Source organism: Podarcis liolepis (genome assembly GCF_965112155.1).
Source record: "Podarcis liolepis genome assembly, chromosome: 9".
Lineage (NCBI taxonomy): Eukaryota > Metazoa > Chordata > Lepidosauria > Squamata > Lacertidae > Podarcis > Podarcis liolepis.
The window spans coordinates 10747876-10763813 of NC_139564.1; the positions used below are offsets into that span (position 1 = coordinate 10747876).

Consider the following 15938-nt stretch of genomic DNA (forward strand, 5'->3'; position numbering starts at 1 on the left):
TAAAGGAGGTGAAAGAAAAATGAACTGGAAAGTGTTGGATAATGCTTCCTTTGACACAGCATCATCAAACCTTCCTGCAACCAAATGAGGATATATGCTCATTCAGCAGCCAACATAATCTGAACTCCTTGCAAACAAAAACAGGATGAATTCTCAATAAGCAGGTCATCTGGATGTGCCTTTGGAAGCAAATCCTTCTTCCCTATCTTTTCTCTTTACTAAAAGACCACATGGTGGTGCATTGGTAGCTGAACTTCCAGGTGATCCAGCAGCAACCCTGACTTGATCCATTTCTGCCTGTAAACCCATCCCACATACTCAACAAACCACATCCCCTTCCTCTGCTCTCCCTATCTCCCATCCCAACATGGAATCATAGAATTCTAGAGCCCTGAGGGTCCTCTAGTCCAATCCCCTGCATGAATCTCAACTAAAGCATACATGGCAGATGGTCATCCAGCATTTTGCATTGTCATGACTGGTATCCATAACAAATCCCTAAAACCATAGCTGTGTCAGCAGTTTGCATGGTCGGGCATTTGCCAGACCTCTACAGTATATCCTCACCCTCACCTCTCTGCTAGAGCACCCACGGGGGATATGGTCAGCTCAGCATTGTGCTACTTTTCTGTTGTAGCTCATCCTGCATTTACAAGAGTCTTGGTGTCCTTGTCTCCTTGTAAAGTAGCCAAATCGGAAACAGTCACATCTGTGCCCAACCTTTGACTGGCTCACCCAATGGAATGTTCCTATGTATAAAAGAAACATTCATTGCATATATGTATATGTGTATATATATATATATATATATATATTTGTTTTCGTAGATTTTCACGGGTACAGGAATGCAGGTTTTGGTGTCCTCGGGTGTCTTCCCGTGTAAAAGTTGGGGTGTCTAGGCGACGTTTCGACGAGGTCTCACTCGTCATCTTCAGGCTGGTGCTTTCGGCTTCTTGTTACTGGAACAGAGCGGGATCTCAGTGTTTGAGTTCCTATAAATACTGTAGAGGGGTGTGGTGTATTGCCTCAAAAGTTCTGGGCAGAGGGGAAGTTCCCAGGCTAGTGTTCTTTTCTTCTTTTGTTCCTTAATTACTTGAGGGATATCTTGAGTGATTTCTTGAGTGATATTCTGAGTACCACTTAGGTGGGTCATTAGGTGTGGATTAGTTGCTAAAGCCTTCGTGTCTTGACCTCTTGAATTTGTGAAGAGTTTTTCTGGGAAGATGGCTGTACTGCATTTAGTTGTGCTCTGGCTTGGCTTCGTGTATAGGGGCGAGCTGTGGTTTTGTGCCCTGTGCCAGCCAGATCTGTGTAGGGATTGTAGGGGGGTGCAGCATCCGGAGGTGCCACTATGGTTTGGTTACTGGATGGTGTCTGTAATTTATCTGTGGAGAGGGTCTGGGTTTGGGTCTGGTGTGGTTGATTGGTGGTGGCGTTCTGTGTGCCTCTGGATCTGGTGTCGGATTTTGTGGGGAGGGCTAATTTCCAGATGTCTGGCAGGCGGGACGTGTCGTCACGCTTGTTCATGTTGTGAGGGTGTTTCTCTATCTCGATGGCTTCCATGATTATTCTCTTGTGGTGATGTTCCATGTTAAAGAGCAATTTGGAATCTGCAAAATTAATTTCGTGTCCTGTTTCTTTCATGTGTTGGAAAAGAGAGGAAGATTTTTCTTCTTTTTTGACGGCATTCTTGTGTTCTGCGATACGTGCATTTATTCGTCTGTTTGTTTGTCCAATGTACGTGGCTGGGCAGACTTTGCAGGGTATTTCATAGACCCCTTGGTTTTCCAACTGGATTTTATCTTTGGGGTTTCTGAGGATATTGGCTATTTTTTGGTTGGTGCAAAAGGCTGTTTTGATATTGTGTTTATGGAGGATTTTGCTAATTTTATCTGTAGTGCCCTTGATATAAGGAAGGAGGGCCATGCCATTGTTTTCTTCTGTGTCTTGGTTTTTGGGGGGTGTTTCTTTTTGGATTAGCTTCGAAACCCTGTTTTGCTGGTATCCATTGGCGATTAACACATTTGAGAGATTCTGTAACTCAGTTGTCAAGTGGTCTTTGTCAGCCAGGCGTTTGGTTCTGGAGATGAGGGTCTTGGCTACGGAGTTTATTTGTGCAGGGTGGTGGTGTGATTGAGCATGTAAGTAGCGGTTGGTGTGTGTTTTTTTCCGGTAGATAGTGTGTCCTAGGGAGCCATCAGGTTTTTTGTAGATTAGGACGTCAAGGAAGGGAAGCTGGTTGTTGGCTTCTATTTCCATAGTGAATTGTATTTTGGGGTGTAGGCTGTTGAGATGTGTGAGGAAGCTATCTAGTTTTTCTTTCCCGTGTGGCCAAATTACAAAGGTGTCGTCAACATATCTGAGCCAAAGTTTGGGTTTGTGTTCTGACTTGTCTAAAGCATTGGTTTCAAAGTGTTCCATGTACAGATTTGCGATGACCGGTGAGAGGGGTGATCCCATAGGTGCTCCTTCTATCTGTTTGTATCTTTGTCCATTGTGGATGAAGTACGTGTTGGTTAGGCAGTGGTTGGTCAGGTCCAGGATGTATTCGGGGGGATTGTATTTGTTTTGAATGGCTGTCAAGGCTTCATTAATGGGCACTTGTGTGAAGAGAGATACAACATCGAAGCTCACAAGTAGGTCATCGGGATGTAGGTTTTGCTTCTTTATTGTTTCTATGAACTGGAAGGAGTTTGTAACGTGTGAAGAGATGGATTCTGCATAGGGCTGAAGTTGCTTAGCGAGAAATTTAGCGAGATTTTGTAGAGGTGAGCCTATGGAGCTGACTATTGGTCTGAGTGGTGTTCCTTCTTTGTGTATCTTGGGGAGGCCGTAGAGTTTGGGGCATCTGGATGATTTTTCTCTGGGGATGATTCTTAGCTGGATTTCTTCACTGATAGGAGAGGCTTTTATTTTGGATTTGGTGGTTTTTTCCAGATAGGTGGTGGGATCTGTTTTTATAGGTTGGTAGGTAGGGTCTTGGAGTAGATTTGATAGTTTTGCTTGGTAGTCCGATGTGTTCATCACAACAGTGGCATTACCTTTGTCTGCTGGGAGAATGATTATGTTGTTGTCTTTCCTCAGGTTGGTGAGTGCTTTCTGTTCTTCTTTGTGTAAATTGCTTCTGGGTGGTTTGCTGGAGCAGAGGATGTTGGTGACTTCAAGTCTGATTTTATTGGCTTCATCTGGGTTGATTTTGGTTAGGCTAGCTTCGACTCCGCATATGATGTTTTCCGTGGGGATGCGTCTCGGGGTAACTGCAAAGTTGAAACCTTTGGAGAGTACTTTGGTTTCAGTTGAGGTGAGGATCCTGTCTGATATGTTATGTACTGTTTGTTTCATGGGTTGTTGTGGAGGGTGGCTGGGCTTCTGGCGTCTCTCTAGTTTGTGGAGTTTGTTGGTGTGTGTGTCTGTCTTATGTGAGGTCTCAGTTTCAGCTCTCCAGACGGCTAGTTGTTTGCATTTGTCCCAGAGTGCAGGGTGGATTTTGTTACAGAGTTTGAGGTGAAGAGTGAGCAGATCTTTGTTGGTTTGGTTTAGTAGGTATCTTTTCTTATGTAGTTCGTTTCTGATTAGGGATAGTTCAGTTCGTTTCAGGATCCTTTCGGTAGCTGGGGTTTTAGAGTGGAATTTAAGTTGGAAGCATGTGGGAATTAAGTTGTTGTCTCGGCAGTTGCGTAGGAACAAGAGATCACATAAGATGGTGGCTCTTCGGATTTCTAGTTTCTCGTAGGTTCTTGTCAGCTGGAAGGTTTCCTCCCCGTAGAGGTGAGATATTTGTTTTCGTAGATTTTCACGAAAAGTGGTACTCAGAATATCACTCAAGAAATCACTCAAGATATCCCTCAAGTAATTAAGGAACAAAAGAAGAAAAGAACACTAGCCTGGGAACTTCCCCTCTGCCCAGAACTTTTGAGGCAATACACCACACCCCTCTACAGTATTTATAGGAACTCAAACACTGAGATCCCGCTCTGTTCCAGTAACAAGAAGCCGAAAGCACCAGCCTGAAGATGACGAGTGAGACCTCGTCGAAACGTCGCCTAGACACCCCAACTTTTACACGGGAAGACACCCGAGGACACCAAAACCTGCATATATATATATATATATATATATATGCAGTGGGAAGAAGTCAGAACCTTTCTCTGATGCACTGGATGTCTATGTCTGCAAGCGTTTGTTAGACATGGGAAGAACATTTCAACTGCCACCCCCCAATTGGTTCAGTGAACTATGGTCTACATCAGGGGTAGGCAACCTAAGGCCCATGGGGGTCGTTTAACCGCCCCCCCCCGAGCCACCCCGAACTGAGCTACCCACTTGGCGAGTCCCCACGCACTGCGCTAAACCAGCGCAGTGCGGTGCACGGACTCGCTTCCGTGGCACCGGAAACCGCATCTGCGCACATGCCAAAAATCACAGGCACACGCGCGCAATCCAGCCCATGGAGCGATCTCCACTGGAGTGAACCGGCCCAGGCGAGGTAAACCTTGCCAATCCCTGATCTAAATTGACTAGCAGCAGCAATGCGGGGGTTCAGACAGGAGTCTTCCCAACCCTACCAGAAGATGCCAAGAATTTAACCTGTATGAAAACCACCACTCAACAACTCCCCACCACATCATCAAAAAGTTACCCAGGATTCTTGCAGGCCTATCTCAGGTTGTTGTTTCCACCACAGGCAGTCCTAATGATCTCCTGGAATAGCACCACACAGCAGACAAATGCTACAGGTGCACTGGCGTTGTCTCCATAGCAAACATGCACACCTGTAGATGCGCCCCAGATCCCCTGGTCACTAGGCAAGTGTACACAAGTGTCTCAAAGCAACCCTATGACCCTCACAGCAAGGTGGAATGGCACAGAGCCATTTCCTACCTCTCTGGAAGAGCAGGGAACCTTTCCCATGCTACAAGGGTTGGATGAAGACCCACCTGTCTGTGGATGGATATGCAGATTGCCTTGAGTAGGTGGGTTTCCCAAGGCACACCTGCGTGAGTAACAAATGCAAGCTTGCAACCATCACTGCAGATCGCTGTGGCTGATACTGCTCAAGTCCACTGACAAGCTCTTACATGATATAAATGGATGAAGCATTTCAGAGACAGCACTCAGCTGTTTGGTGCTGGGATTCTGGTTGGTTGTGCTTGCAAAACAGGCAGGGAAGGTGAAGAAGGTGCCAGAAATGGGCGGTGGTGTTTCTTTTTCCCACCTGTGAGACTCAAAACTTGCATGGAGAGAAGGCCAACTGAAATGTTTCTTTAGCAATACCAGCGACCGTACAGAGCAGGAACCTGAGTTCTCGAAAGCCAATTGGTATGTCAACATAGAAAAGGAAAAGATTAGCAAGTTAGGATAGGAGAAAATATGTAGAGCATAGTGTGGCAAAGAATCACTGCTGCAGAAAGGAGGTGGGTTAATTTTGCAGGATTTGGGTTATCAATACTTGGTGGTTGCTCTAAACTAGATGTTTCTAGGACACCTGACCTTATTACATGCCCTCCATCAGGGCTAGTAAAATCTAGTAGCGGGAGATTGCGCCATGCATTGTTTTACCCAAGGTAAAGTACAAAGAGTTCCCAGGTAACAGTGACATTAAAAGGAAATAAATTTTAAAAATTGTCCAGTAGCACCTTAAAAAGGTAAAGGTAAAGGATGCCTGACAGTTAAGTCCAGTCACAGATGACTCGGGGGCATGTGGCACTCATCTTACTTTACAGGCCGAAGGAGCTGGCATTTGCCCAGTTTTTCTGGATCATGTGGCCAGCATGACTAAGCCACTTCTGGCAAAACCAGAGCAGCGCATGGAAACACCATTTACCTTCCCGCCGGAGCGGTACCTATTTATCTACTTGCACTGGCGTGCTTTTGAACTGTTAGGTTGGCAGGAGCTGGGACTGAACAACGGGAGCTCACCCCGTCACAGGGATTCAAACCGCCGACCTTCTGATTGGCAAGCCCAAGAGGCTCAGTGGTTTACACCACAGCGCCACCCACGTCCCTTCTTCAGAAGACGTGTGCATGCACACGAAAGCTTATACCCAGAACAAACTTAGTTAGTCTCAGTCTATAAGGTGCTACTGGACATTTTTTAAATTTATTTCAACTGCATCAGACCAACACGGCTACCTACCTGAATTTAAAAAGGAAAGTAACGCTTGTGCTGCATTTTAATTTTGTTTTTAAGTTGTAATCATTCAACTTGTTTTTATTATTGCTTGTAAGCCGCTCTGAGCCCGGCCTTGGCTGGGGAGGGCGGGGTATAAATAAAAATTATTAGTCTTATAGCCAATGCACAGCTATTGCAACCCTGCAGATATATAAAAGAGTGAAACTGTTTCCTGTTCCCACTCTGATCATCTGCTGCTTTGAGATTCCTTGGCCAGAGAAAGAACGTTCCCAGCTGTTTCCACTGATCAGGATTTGTGAAAACCAAGAAGGGTGGAGCAGCTACATTCCTCTTGCTTCGGGCTCATCACTCAAACAAGCACAAGTGTTCAAAAACCTTTTGAGTCCAAGGAAACCTCATTTTACTGTCTACATGGATGAAGTGGGGGACAGGTTGGGAAGACTGCAACTCTCACGGTTGCTCCCCCCACCGCAAAGTGATGAGAGCCCTCAGTTTTTGTGTTGACATAGAGAAATTTTTGCCTTACATCTAGCTCAGCAATGTCCGCAATGTCCACAGCTCCTCTCTAAGGTTTTGTGCCTCTCACTTCCCAGCCTCACCTAGAGTCAGCACCTTAAGGTGATTCTGAGCAAACTCTGCTCTGTCCTGAAGCCCACCCTACACCAGTTGATACCAAAGTGGTGCTCTCCAAATATTTTGGTCTGCAACTCCCTTCAGCCCCAGCCAGGATTTTACTACCTTACAACACTCCAACCATCTGCGAGTGGAAGAACGGGATATCTTACACAGTTGACTGTCCCAAAATTTATTCATCTTTTGCCATGGAGATGTTTTTTGATGCACTGGGAGGTCGCCCAGGAGGGAATGCAACACTTTGGGTGAGAAAGGTTCCCCATCCAAGTTATAAAATAGAACAATGTTAAGCGGCCTACTTTTTTTGGAAGAACACAACTGAGTTTTGTTCAGCCATGTAACAAGGCGACGGGGACGGAGGACTAGATTAGGGAAATTTGAGGACTCGGATCTTGAAGTCTCCTTCCACCGCAATGTACTCGATGGTCTTCAGGCCCAGCCGGTTGAGGAAGGAGATTTCGTGGCCCTCTGCCAGAAGCACCTTGATCTCACCTGGAAGAAAGGTGAAGGAAAGCTGCAAGAAGCAAAAGAAAGAATCATGACCAGTGTGGGAGACACCTTTTTTTTTTAACATGCCCCAAAGGGGAATGGCAGTCGTTTTGTAGACAGTGCGAGTGGCTGTCCAGAGAGTGTCCATTGGCATCTTCAGCACCTCAACATACTGCCTTCCTGCATGTTCAGGGAAGTTTAGGGAAGTTTTCCATGTTGGATGTTTTATTGTGTTTTTAATATTCTGTTGGGAGCTGCCCAGAGTGGCTGAGGAAAGCCAGCCAGACGGGTGGGGTATAAATAATAAACAAACTATTATTAATTATTATTATTATTATTATTGAGCCAGGAATCCCAGGAAAGCCTGCCTGCCTGTTCCACTCACCTCCATTGGAGTGGATGAGCAGATTTTATGCCACTCTTCATTCAAATGAATCTCAAAGCAGCTCACAAACGATAAATAGCAATGACATAATAAAATATAACAGAACATCACAAACACAGCGTTGAAAATAATTAACAAATCATCAGTCAAATAATCATCAATAAAACAATCACAGTCTATAAAACACTAACAACAAAGCAGCAACTAAAAAATAAGCTGAACATCACCAATATATGCATTTTTCTGCACATCTTCAGTAAGTGCATTTGGTATACACCGCTAAGCCCTCACCTGAACTTTGCCGTCCTGCTCAAAAGGGAAGTCGCTTTCTCTCTGCTCTTCCCCCCATTCCCCATTTTCCTTAGAGTTGCAGACGATGGTGTTCACATCCCCCTTGCAGTCAAAACGCGGGTTGAAGTGAAGGGCGATGTTGTCGCAGTCTTGGCCCAGATTCACAACAAATCTTGGAAAGAATGGCAGACAGAACTGTTGCTGTATGTGTCTGAATTCACATGTGTGACAAGCACTCACGTGTCCACACACACACACACCCTAACAAGAGCTTTGGAGTCTTTTGCTAGCGCTATAACATGTGTCCGTTTACAAATATGTGTTTACCTCTATTCCTGCCTAAATAAAACCCCTGACATCCAATAACTTTTTATTCTGGGCTGGCAATCCTAAAGACCCCCAAAATGCCAGACAGGTCACCCAGTAATTTTTAGAGAGACAAGCCAATAGCTTTACCCTTAAGATTGTTGAGAGGGAAATCAACAAAGAAAGCTCAGTTTATTACACAAAGTGAAAATTGCAGAATCCATGCATGCCGTTTCAGACGGTAAAATTACAATTTTAGCAGGCAGCAAATCCTACCATGCGTACACACCTTGATCTGGAGAGGGACAGAACCCTTAACTTATTTTCAAAGCCTGGCATGGGCCTGACAATTTTGCCAGAGAACCCACATTAATAGCAAGTTAAGAAATTGAGGTGGGGGTGGGAGACAGAATAGATCTGTCCTTAAGGTGTTTGCTGATTCCTTGGGACCTAGGAGAGCCCACCAACTGTTCTGAACTTGGTGTATTTATAATATTTCTTGCTAATACATCTTAGTGGGGAATGGAGGGGTGCTTGAGCCGAGCAATTCCAGTAGCTCTTGTTGTCTTTCCCCCAGAGTTCCCACCCAGCTCAACCATTTTGCAAATTAAATGTTTGAATGAAACTCACCCTTGTGAGCTTTGACTGCACTGGATGATGGGAATTCTAGTCCCAAAACATCTGGAGGGCCGAGTTTGCCTATGCCTGGTCTATTGATGGCCCCCATCCAAGATTTGGAATAGACCAGGCATAGGCAAACTCAGCCCTCCAGATGTTTTGGGACTACAATTCCCATCATCCCTGACCACTGGTCCTGTTAGCTAGGGATGATGGGAGTTGTAGTCCCAAAAACATCTGGAGGGCTGAGTTTGCCTATGCCTGGAATAGACTCTACTTGGCAACTTGATGTACATGCATTGACCTTTATACAAGGCGTGAGGAACTCACGATGCTCCCCTGAATACCTTCAGGGCACGTTTTGAGATGAGGCTAGAATGAGGCTTGTACCAACGTCAAGTCAGGTTTGTGATGGAGAATCTCATGTCATATTTAAAAATGGAAAACGAACGAGGTCCCAACTAAAGAAGAATGGCAACTTAAGCTGACAGAATATGCGCAGCTCGCAGACTTAACAGATAGAATAAGAGAACAAGAAGAACATACGTCTAGAGAAGACTGCAAAAACATTTATTGAATATATGGGGGGGGATATGTACCCCTGAAAATGCTGGCAGCATTAAGATAAATTCAACAGTGTAAATAAGTTTTGATGGATGAAATAATGGAATACTGAATGGTTTAGTTTTTGTAAAATATACAGGGATTTATGATACGCAAAATAAACCATTGAAAAAGAAGAATGGAAGTCATTGATATTTTAAGGATGTTAAAATGAGTATTTTAAATTGCAAAAAAGAAAATTTAATAAAAATGAGAGAGAGAGAGACTCTCATGTCATATTTAAGTTATGACAACCTTTATACTTATACTATGCAATCTACAGAGCTAAACCATATTATAAGTTCCAACTGACACACCTATGTTCAGAAGAAACACATGCGCGAGTAGCTTATTGGATTTTCATAGAAGCAGCAACTGCTATGCAGCTCCCTATACTAGGCATAGACACCTGCTAGCCGGAATATCTTCTGTGTGATTTGGGCTCCATGAAAACACTTCGATTTTAAAATAAAAATAAAAAACCAGGTTAGACCACTCACTGTTGCAGAGTATTCTGCAGCCATTATATGTCTCGAGCTGCAGGTAGACTGATGATGTCAGGGGGCGGACTGAGGAGGAATGGTGGAGGACGCCCTCCACCTTCTCCTGAACCTTCCCAAGAACAAGAGGACAGTATAGATCTAGAACAGTGGTTTGCAGAAGGCCATAGTTCAAAGGCTGCAGTGGAGATGGGAAATATTGGGAGAGGGACAGCAGGAAGAAGAAACACTGGGGGGAGAGATAACTAACAGACTCAGTGTCTTTGGAGAGCATTCCTGATTCACCCTGCCCAGGACCAGGGAAGCATTAAAGGTAGTAGAACAGAAGGCTCAGAGGCAGAAAGCTCAGATTGGCCATTATAAGGGCAACGTAGAATAGGAGGGATGGAGGGGGTTGGACTTTATTTGGAGCAATGCCATTATTTTAGGGAGGCTGCATTCCTTTGTCTCTGTGAACTATGGAATAAATTACTGTATTTTCTGGCGTATAAGACTACTTTTTAACCCAGGAAAATCTTCTCAAAAGTCGGGGTCAAAATAAAAAGATTTCTTCCAGTAGCACCTTAAAGACCAACTAAGTTAGTTCTTGGTATGAGCTTTCGTGTGCATGCACACTTCTTCAGATACAGTGAAACAGAAGTTGCCAGATCCTTCTATATAGTGTGAAGGTGGGGAGGGGTATTACTCAGAAGGGTGGTGGGAATGGGAGATTGGCAGATAGCTGAGATGAGCCTGTTGACGACTCTTAACGACTGCAATAGGTCTTACAGGAAAAGGCAAGGGGTGAGAAGGTGAAAAAATGCCAATCTCCCATTCCCTAAATCATGCTTCCCCGTGACACTTACAATACACAACTCATGCCAATGCCCCAGCCCCACATTCCCCCTTCAATAAGTCACAACAACCTTTTGGCACAAAAATGGAAGCAAGAAGAATTACCGACGAAAGAAGAATGGCAGGTGAAATTGATGGACTATGCAGAACTGGATAAATTAACAGGAAGGATTGAAAACCTGAAGGACCAGAGATTCTTAGAAGACTGGAGTAAATATACGAACTATTTGAAAAGTAATAGTAATGAACAGATTACGCTAGTAGGACTGCAAGAAGTTTTGTAAGGAGGACTGTATGAAATATTGCAAGAAAGACTATGAGGAGAATTATTAGTTGATGATAATTAAGAGTAATAGATAAATTAAGAAATGCAGAATAAGTGATAAAGAACGGAAAATCATCAGAGGTGTTGATGGAAGTCTAAAACATTGTATAAGATAAGAAGTTATGTTATATGATTGTTGGAAATGATATGTTAAAAAAACTAATAAAATTATTTTTAAAAAGTCACAACAACTTCGTAAGGTAGGCTGTGTTTTCTTCTGGGCAGGCTTCCGAGGGCCATATGTCAGAGGTGTGGAGGACCCCACTTGGCTCCTGTAACCTAAGGTTCCTCAGCCCACCACAAGCAGGAGCAAAAGCACCACAAGTCCCAGTATTACTTGGAGACACTTTCCCCTCCTTCTCAACTTACTCTTTGCAATCGGGCAAAATCTTCCCCTTCACCTCAACCGTCTCTCCATGCTGAAGTTTCAGATGAGTAGCAACCAGTCCCTGCAGCGGGAGGGGAAAGACTTATTTGAGATTCAGGAGAGAAAGGCAGGGCTGTCTTAAGCATATGTGGAGCCAGGGTGAAAAGATCTGCCTGGCGCCACCACCAGCCCCAGGTTGCCAAGAACCAGGTGCGCAGGAGGGCAGAGCTGGTTGGTTGCCTCAGCATCTCACTGGCTCGGTCGCCCCCAAACCTGCGGCACAGAGCCGCCCACAGCAGAAGAGCCCACCGTGACGCTCCTACCAATGGGTGGGCTCTTCCCTAAACTCAACTCTTGGGCCCCGGACTCTCGGCCTGGCACCCCTGAGAGCCCAGCGCCCGGGTGCCCTGTGCCCCTAGCGCCTATGGGTAAGACGGCCCTGGAGAAAGAGGAGTGGAAATTAAACCAAGAAAACCAAATTGAAAGTATGGATCATGTCTTTGCCCAGAAACCCTAACAGATAAGCTTCGGAGATTTTTTTTATCAAGGTTTTTTTTAAAAGCATTTTCTTAAGTTCCTCATGTATTATTAAAGACATACCACATATGAAAAAAAACAATCTTTTTATATGCAACAACAGCTGCCAGGGTAGTGATTGCTACTAAATGGAAATCTCAGGGCACACCAACAAAGGATTTGTAAATTAAGTGAGTGTATAGAATTGGCAAAATTAACTTCAATTATAAGATATCAATCAAATTAAAAGTTAAGAATGGAGTGGAAGTATTTCAAAGATTATATGTCAAAATACTGTTCTAAAAATGACACGTTAATAGGCTTAGACTAAAAAATGTAAGCAATAACAAAACCAATAAAGAAAGAAGGAAAAATCAGAATTTAACAAAAATATTATTATAGAATGCAAGGGGGGAAAGGTAGAAAGAAATATAAAGAAGTTGAATTGCTGTGGAGGGAAGTAGAGGGGGGTTATAATTAAGTGTATAATTATGCCGCTGTTGTAATTTAGATATTTTATGTGAGGGAATCATTGGGAATTTTGGTTATTATGTATATATGTTAAGTTTCAATAAAGATCTTTGAAAATTTAAAAAAGAAAAGAAAATATGGATCATGGAGGAGCAAGACTTCCCAGTTGCTACAAGACAGGACAAAAGGAAGCAAACCAGCAATAAATAAATAGACAATAAATAGGAACCTCTTTAAGCTTGAGGGCCACATTTACTTCTTGGTAACTTTCCAGGGGCCACATGCAAGTGGTGGGTGGGGGCAGAGGCCGAAGTGGGTGGAGCTACCATCATAATTTGCACAGTGCCATAGTGGGGTACACACCCTTCTCTGTCCTCCAGCCAACCAGCCACTGTCAGAACTTAAGGACATACCCTGTAAATGCATAATTTTATTTGTATGCCACCTTTCCATAGTTAAAGCCATGAGCAAGGCAGCTTACAACCTGGGGGGGGGTGTACATAATTACAGTAGTCATAAACAATAAATAAAACTTCAAAATACAGTGGTACCTCGGGTTAAGTATTTAATTCATTCCGGAGGTCCGTTCTTAACCTGAAACTGTTCTTAACCTGAAGCACCACTTTAGCTAATGGGGCCTCCTGCTGCTGCTGCTGCACAATTTCTGTTCTCATCCTGAAGCAAAGTTCTTAACCTGAGGTACTATTTCTGGGTTAGCGGAGTCTGTAACCTGAAGCGTATGTAACCTGAAGCGTATGTAACCCGAGGTACCACTGTACACAACAAAATTAAACACTTTCCACATAGAACCATAGAATCATAGAAATGTTGAGTTGGAACAGACCCCGAGGTTCCTCTATTATTGGGTTGCCAAAAAGTGAAAATTCGGACACAAAGTTGTTGAGTTTTATCTCAAAAGAAGAAGTAGTTTTTGAGCTGTTTTTAATGAAATCCACCAAAATCTACACTTCCAACCTGGGTTGCCAAATGTCAAGATTTCCCCGGACATTTCAGCTATTTCTGCCCTGACACTGTTTCTGACGACCAAAACCCGTCTAAGTCCTAGAAGTTCCAGACATTTGGCAACCCTTCTGTTCCAACCCTCCGCAGCGCAGGAATCTCTCCCACAGCTGGGTGGGCTCGAACTACCAACATAAGATCTAAAGTTAAGATACAAAAAATTGGTATCAAAAACCAGCAAGAACCTCACCCCCCCAAAAAACCCCACTAAGCAATACCCCAACACCCTAGTTGGTTCAGCAGCCTCAGATTTTGCAGCTGGAGTCAGTCCGAGGTGTCCCAGGCCAGGTGGGCAAAGGCCTCCAGGGATTTTTGTGTGATGGGTCTCTCCAAACCAGGATGGCCTTGGCTAACTGCAACTGGATCAATCTTCTTTGTCCAGCTATCTCTAAAAACAAGCCTTCAAGCCTAAAAACAAGTGATCGCCATGGCAGTTAAAATTTGTGTTCGGATTCCACAACCAGACCTTCTTGAACAAGCCACCAATGCATGCAGTCCCTGAGAAAATGGAAATGAGAATACAGTGGACACTCGGGTTGCGAACGTGATCCGTGCGGGATGCGCGTCTGCAACCTACAGCGTCTGCAACCCACAGCAGCGTGTCTGCACATGTGCGGGTTTCAATTCAGTGCTTCTGTGCATGAGCAAAGTGCGATTTAGTGCTTCTGTGCATGTGAGACCACCAAAACCCGGAAGTAACCCATTCTGGTACAGTGGTGCCCCGCAAGATGAATGCCTCGCAAGATGAAAAACTCGCTAGACGAAAGGGTTTTGCGGTTTTTGAGCTGCTTCGCAAGACGAATTTCCCTATGGGCTTTGTTTCCTTTTTCTTAACACCATTAATACAGTTGCGACTTGACTTCGAGGAGCAACTCATAGAACGCGGTGTGGTAGCCTTTTTTGAGTTTTTTGGCGATTTTTGAAGCTTTTCCAAAACTTTTCCGACACCGTGCTTCGCAAGACGAAAAATTTGCTAGAGCTCTGATTGTTCAGTCCCTGCTCCTGCCAACCTAGCAGTTCAAAGCACGTCAAAGTGAAAGTAGATAAGTAGGTACCACTCCGGCGGGAAGGTAAAGAAGTTTCTGTGCGCTGCTCTGGTTCACTTAGTCATGCTGGCCACATGACCCGGAAGCTGTACGCCGGCTCCCTTGGCCAATAAAGCCAGATGAGCGCCGCAACCCCAGAGTTGTCTGCGACTGGACCTAATGGTCAGGGGTCCCTTTACCTTTTATCCTTTGAGAAGGAAGCCACCAGATTCACTGTGAAATTAAAATGCTAAGGAGCATCGATCAGTACGGTGAGTTTACACACCGGGCTTTAGAAATCCCAATCTATTCTGTGAGGTCCTTACTTAAAACTTTGGCTCACATTCCCTTTGAGCATGCAAAAAGTCTTTTTTGTTGTTGTCGTTGCATGCATTCATCTCTTCAGTTACCTTTGTCTCTCCTGAAATAATAAGGTCTTTAGGACCAGACACCATTCTTTTTTAGAAAGCAGTGTGTGTGTGTGTGTGTGTGTGTGTGTGTGTGTGTGTGTGTGTGTGTGATCAGTGGCACAGCACCATCAACAGAGATCAGTCCCGCTGACAAAGCACCAAGAATGTTCACTTAAGAAACCAGAAACAAGAAGAAATGCAAGATGCGCACAACAGTGATCAGGAAACAGGCTAACTTTTCTCCAAAGAGAACAACCCGAGAACATCAGGAGAACCTGTTAGATGAGGCCAATAACCCATCTAATCTATCTACCATCCTATTCTTACAGTGGCCAACCAAATGCCCGTGGAAATCTGCAAACAGGACCTGGGAGCAAGAGCCCTCTCCCTTCCTACAGTTTCCAATAACTGGTATTCAGAAGCATTACTGCCTCTGACCGGCTACTTATTCATGCCCCTTAGTTCTCCAGCCCTGCTCAGTTACAGTAGCACATCTTACAACCTCAGCAGCAACAGCCTGCTGTCCTAACAGTAACAATCCAGGACTCACACACTCCATGATGCCGTCCTCCTAGGATCCAGCCAGTGAATAAAGGCAGCGAGGCTCTCTTCCCTCTATTCTCAGCTCTGTGACTCAGCGAAAGAAGTCAGGACAGCTGCCTTTTTAAAGGACTCAGCCAGGAAGACCCCCCCCCCCAGCTGTTTTTAAATAGCTGGGCAAACTGCACCACATGACTGAAAGTGTGTGTTGTGAGTGGAGGGTCTGCTCAGATATCCAGAAATTCAAGCTTGGGGGAAATCAGAGTCAATGGGCAAAAAAACCAAACCTCTAACCTGTTTCAGATGAATGGGAACATTGATAACAAACACAAGCGGCTGACACTATTTCTGCAGGCAATCGATGCCAGCAACCTCCTGGCTGGCATTCGCTGAAACATTTGTTCATTGTTTGATCTGGGTTTTGGATGCCAGCAGAAAAGCAGGCAGCATAAGACACTGGAAAGACTTAAAT

The 15938-nt window shown here is 44.5% G+C and overlaps 1 protein-coding gene across 2 annotated transcripts; it reads right to left on the reverse strand.

Moving 5' to 3' along the window:
- Nucleotides 1–6922: 6922 nt before the first annotated feature.
- Nucleotides 6923–15613, reverse strand: LOC310685974 (16 kDa beta-galactoside-binding lectin-like). Of its 2 annotated transcripts, none has more exons than XM_083459133.1 (4): nucleotides 15477–15613; nucleotides 11487–11566; nucleotides 7932–8103; nucleotides 6923–7280 (listed from the first exon to the last, which is right to left on the reverse strand). In XM_083459133.1, exons 1-4 carry the CDS (start codon nucleotides 15483–15485, stop codon nucleotides 7134–7136), a joined length of 408 nt encoding a protein of 135 aa, XP_083315259.1. In that variant the 5' UTR covers nucleotides 15486–15613; the 3' UTR covers nucleotides 6923–7133. The 2 variants fall into 2 exon arrangements, with proteins under 2 accessions (XP_083315259.1, XP_083315258.1); XM_083459132.1 differs by having other exon boundaries at nucleotides 15426–15562.
- Between the last annotated feature and the right edge of the window lie 325 nt (nucleotides 15614–15938).

Excerpts from the sequence above, each read along its gene's own strand:
- LOC310685974 (XM_083459132.1), bottom strand. The coding sequence starts at position 15,485 with ATGGAGTGTGTGAGTCCTGGATTGTTACTGTTAGGACAGCAGGCTGTT. Across the intron at positions 11,567-15,425 it reads AGGCTGTTGCTGCTGAGGTT|GGACTGGTTGCTACTCATCT; the intron begins GTAAGATGTGCT and ends CTCCCGCTGCAG. Across the intron at positions 7,281-7,931 it reads AGCAGGACGGCAAAGTTCAG|CTTTCCTTCACCTTTCTTCC; the intron begins GTGAGGGCTTAG and ends TGCTTCTTGCAG.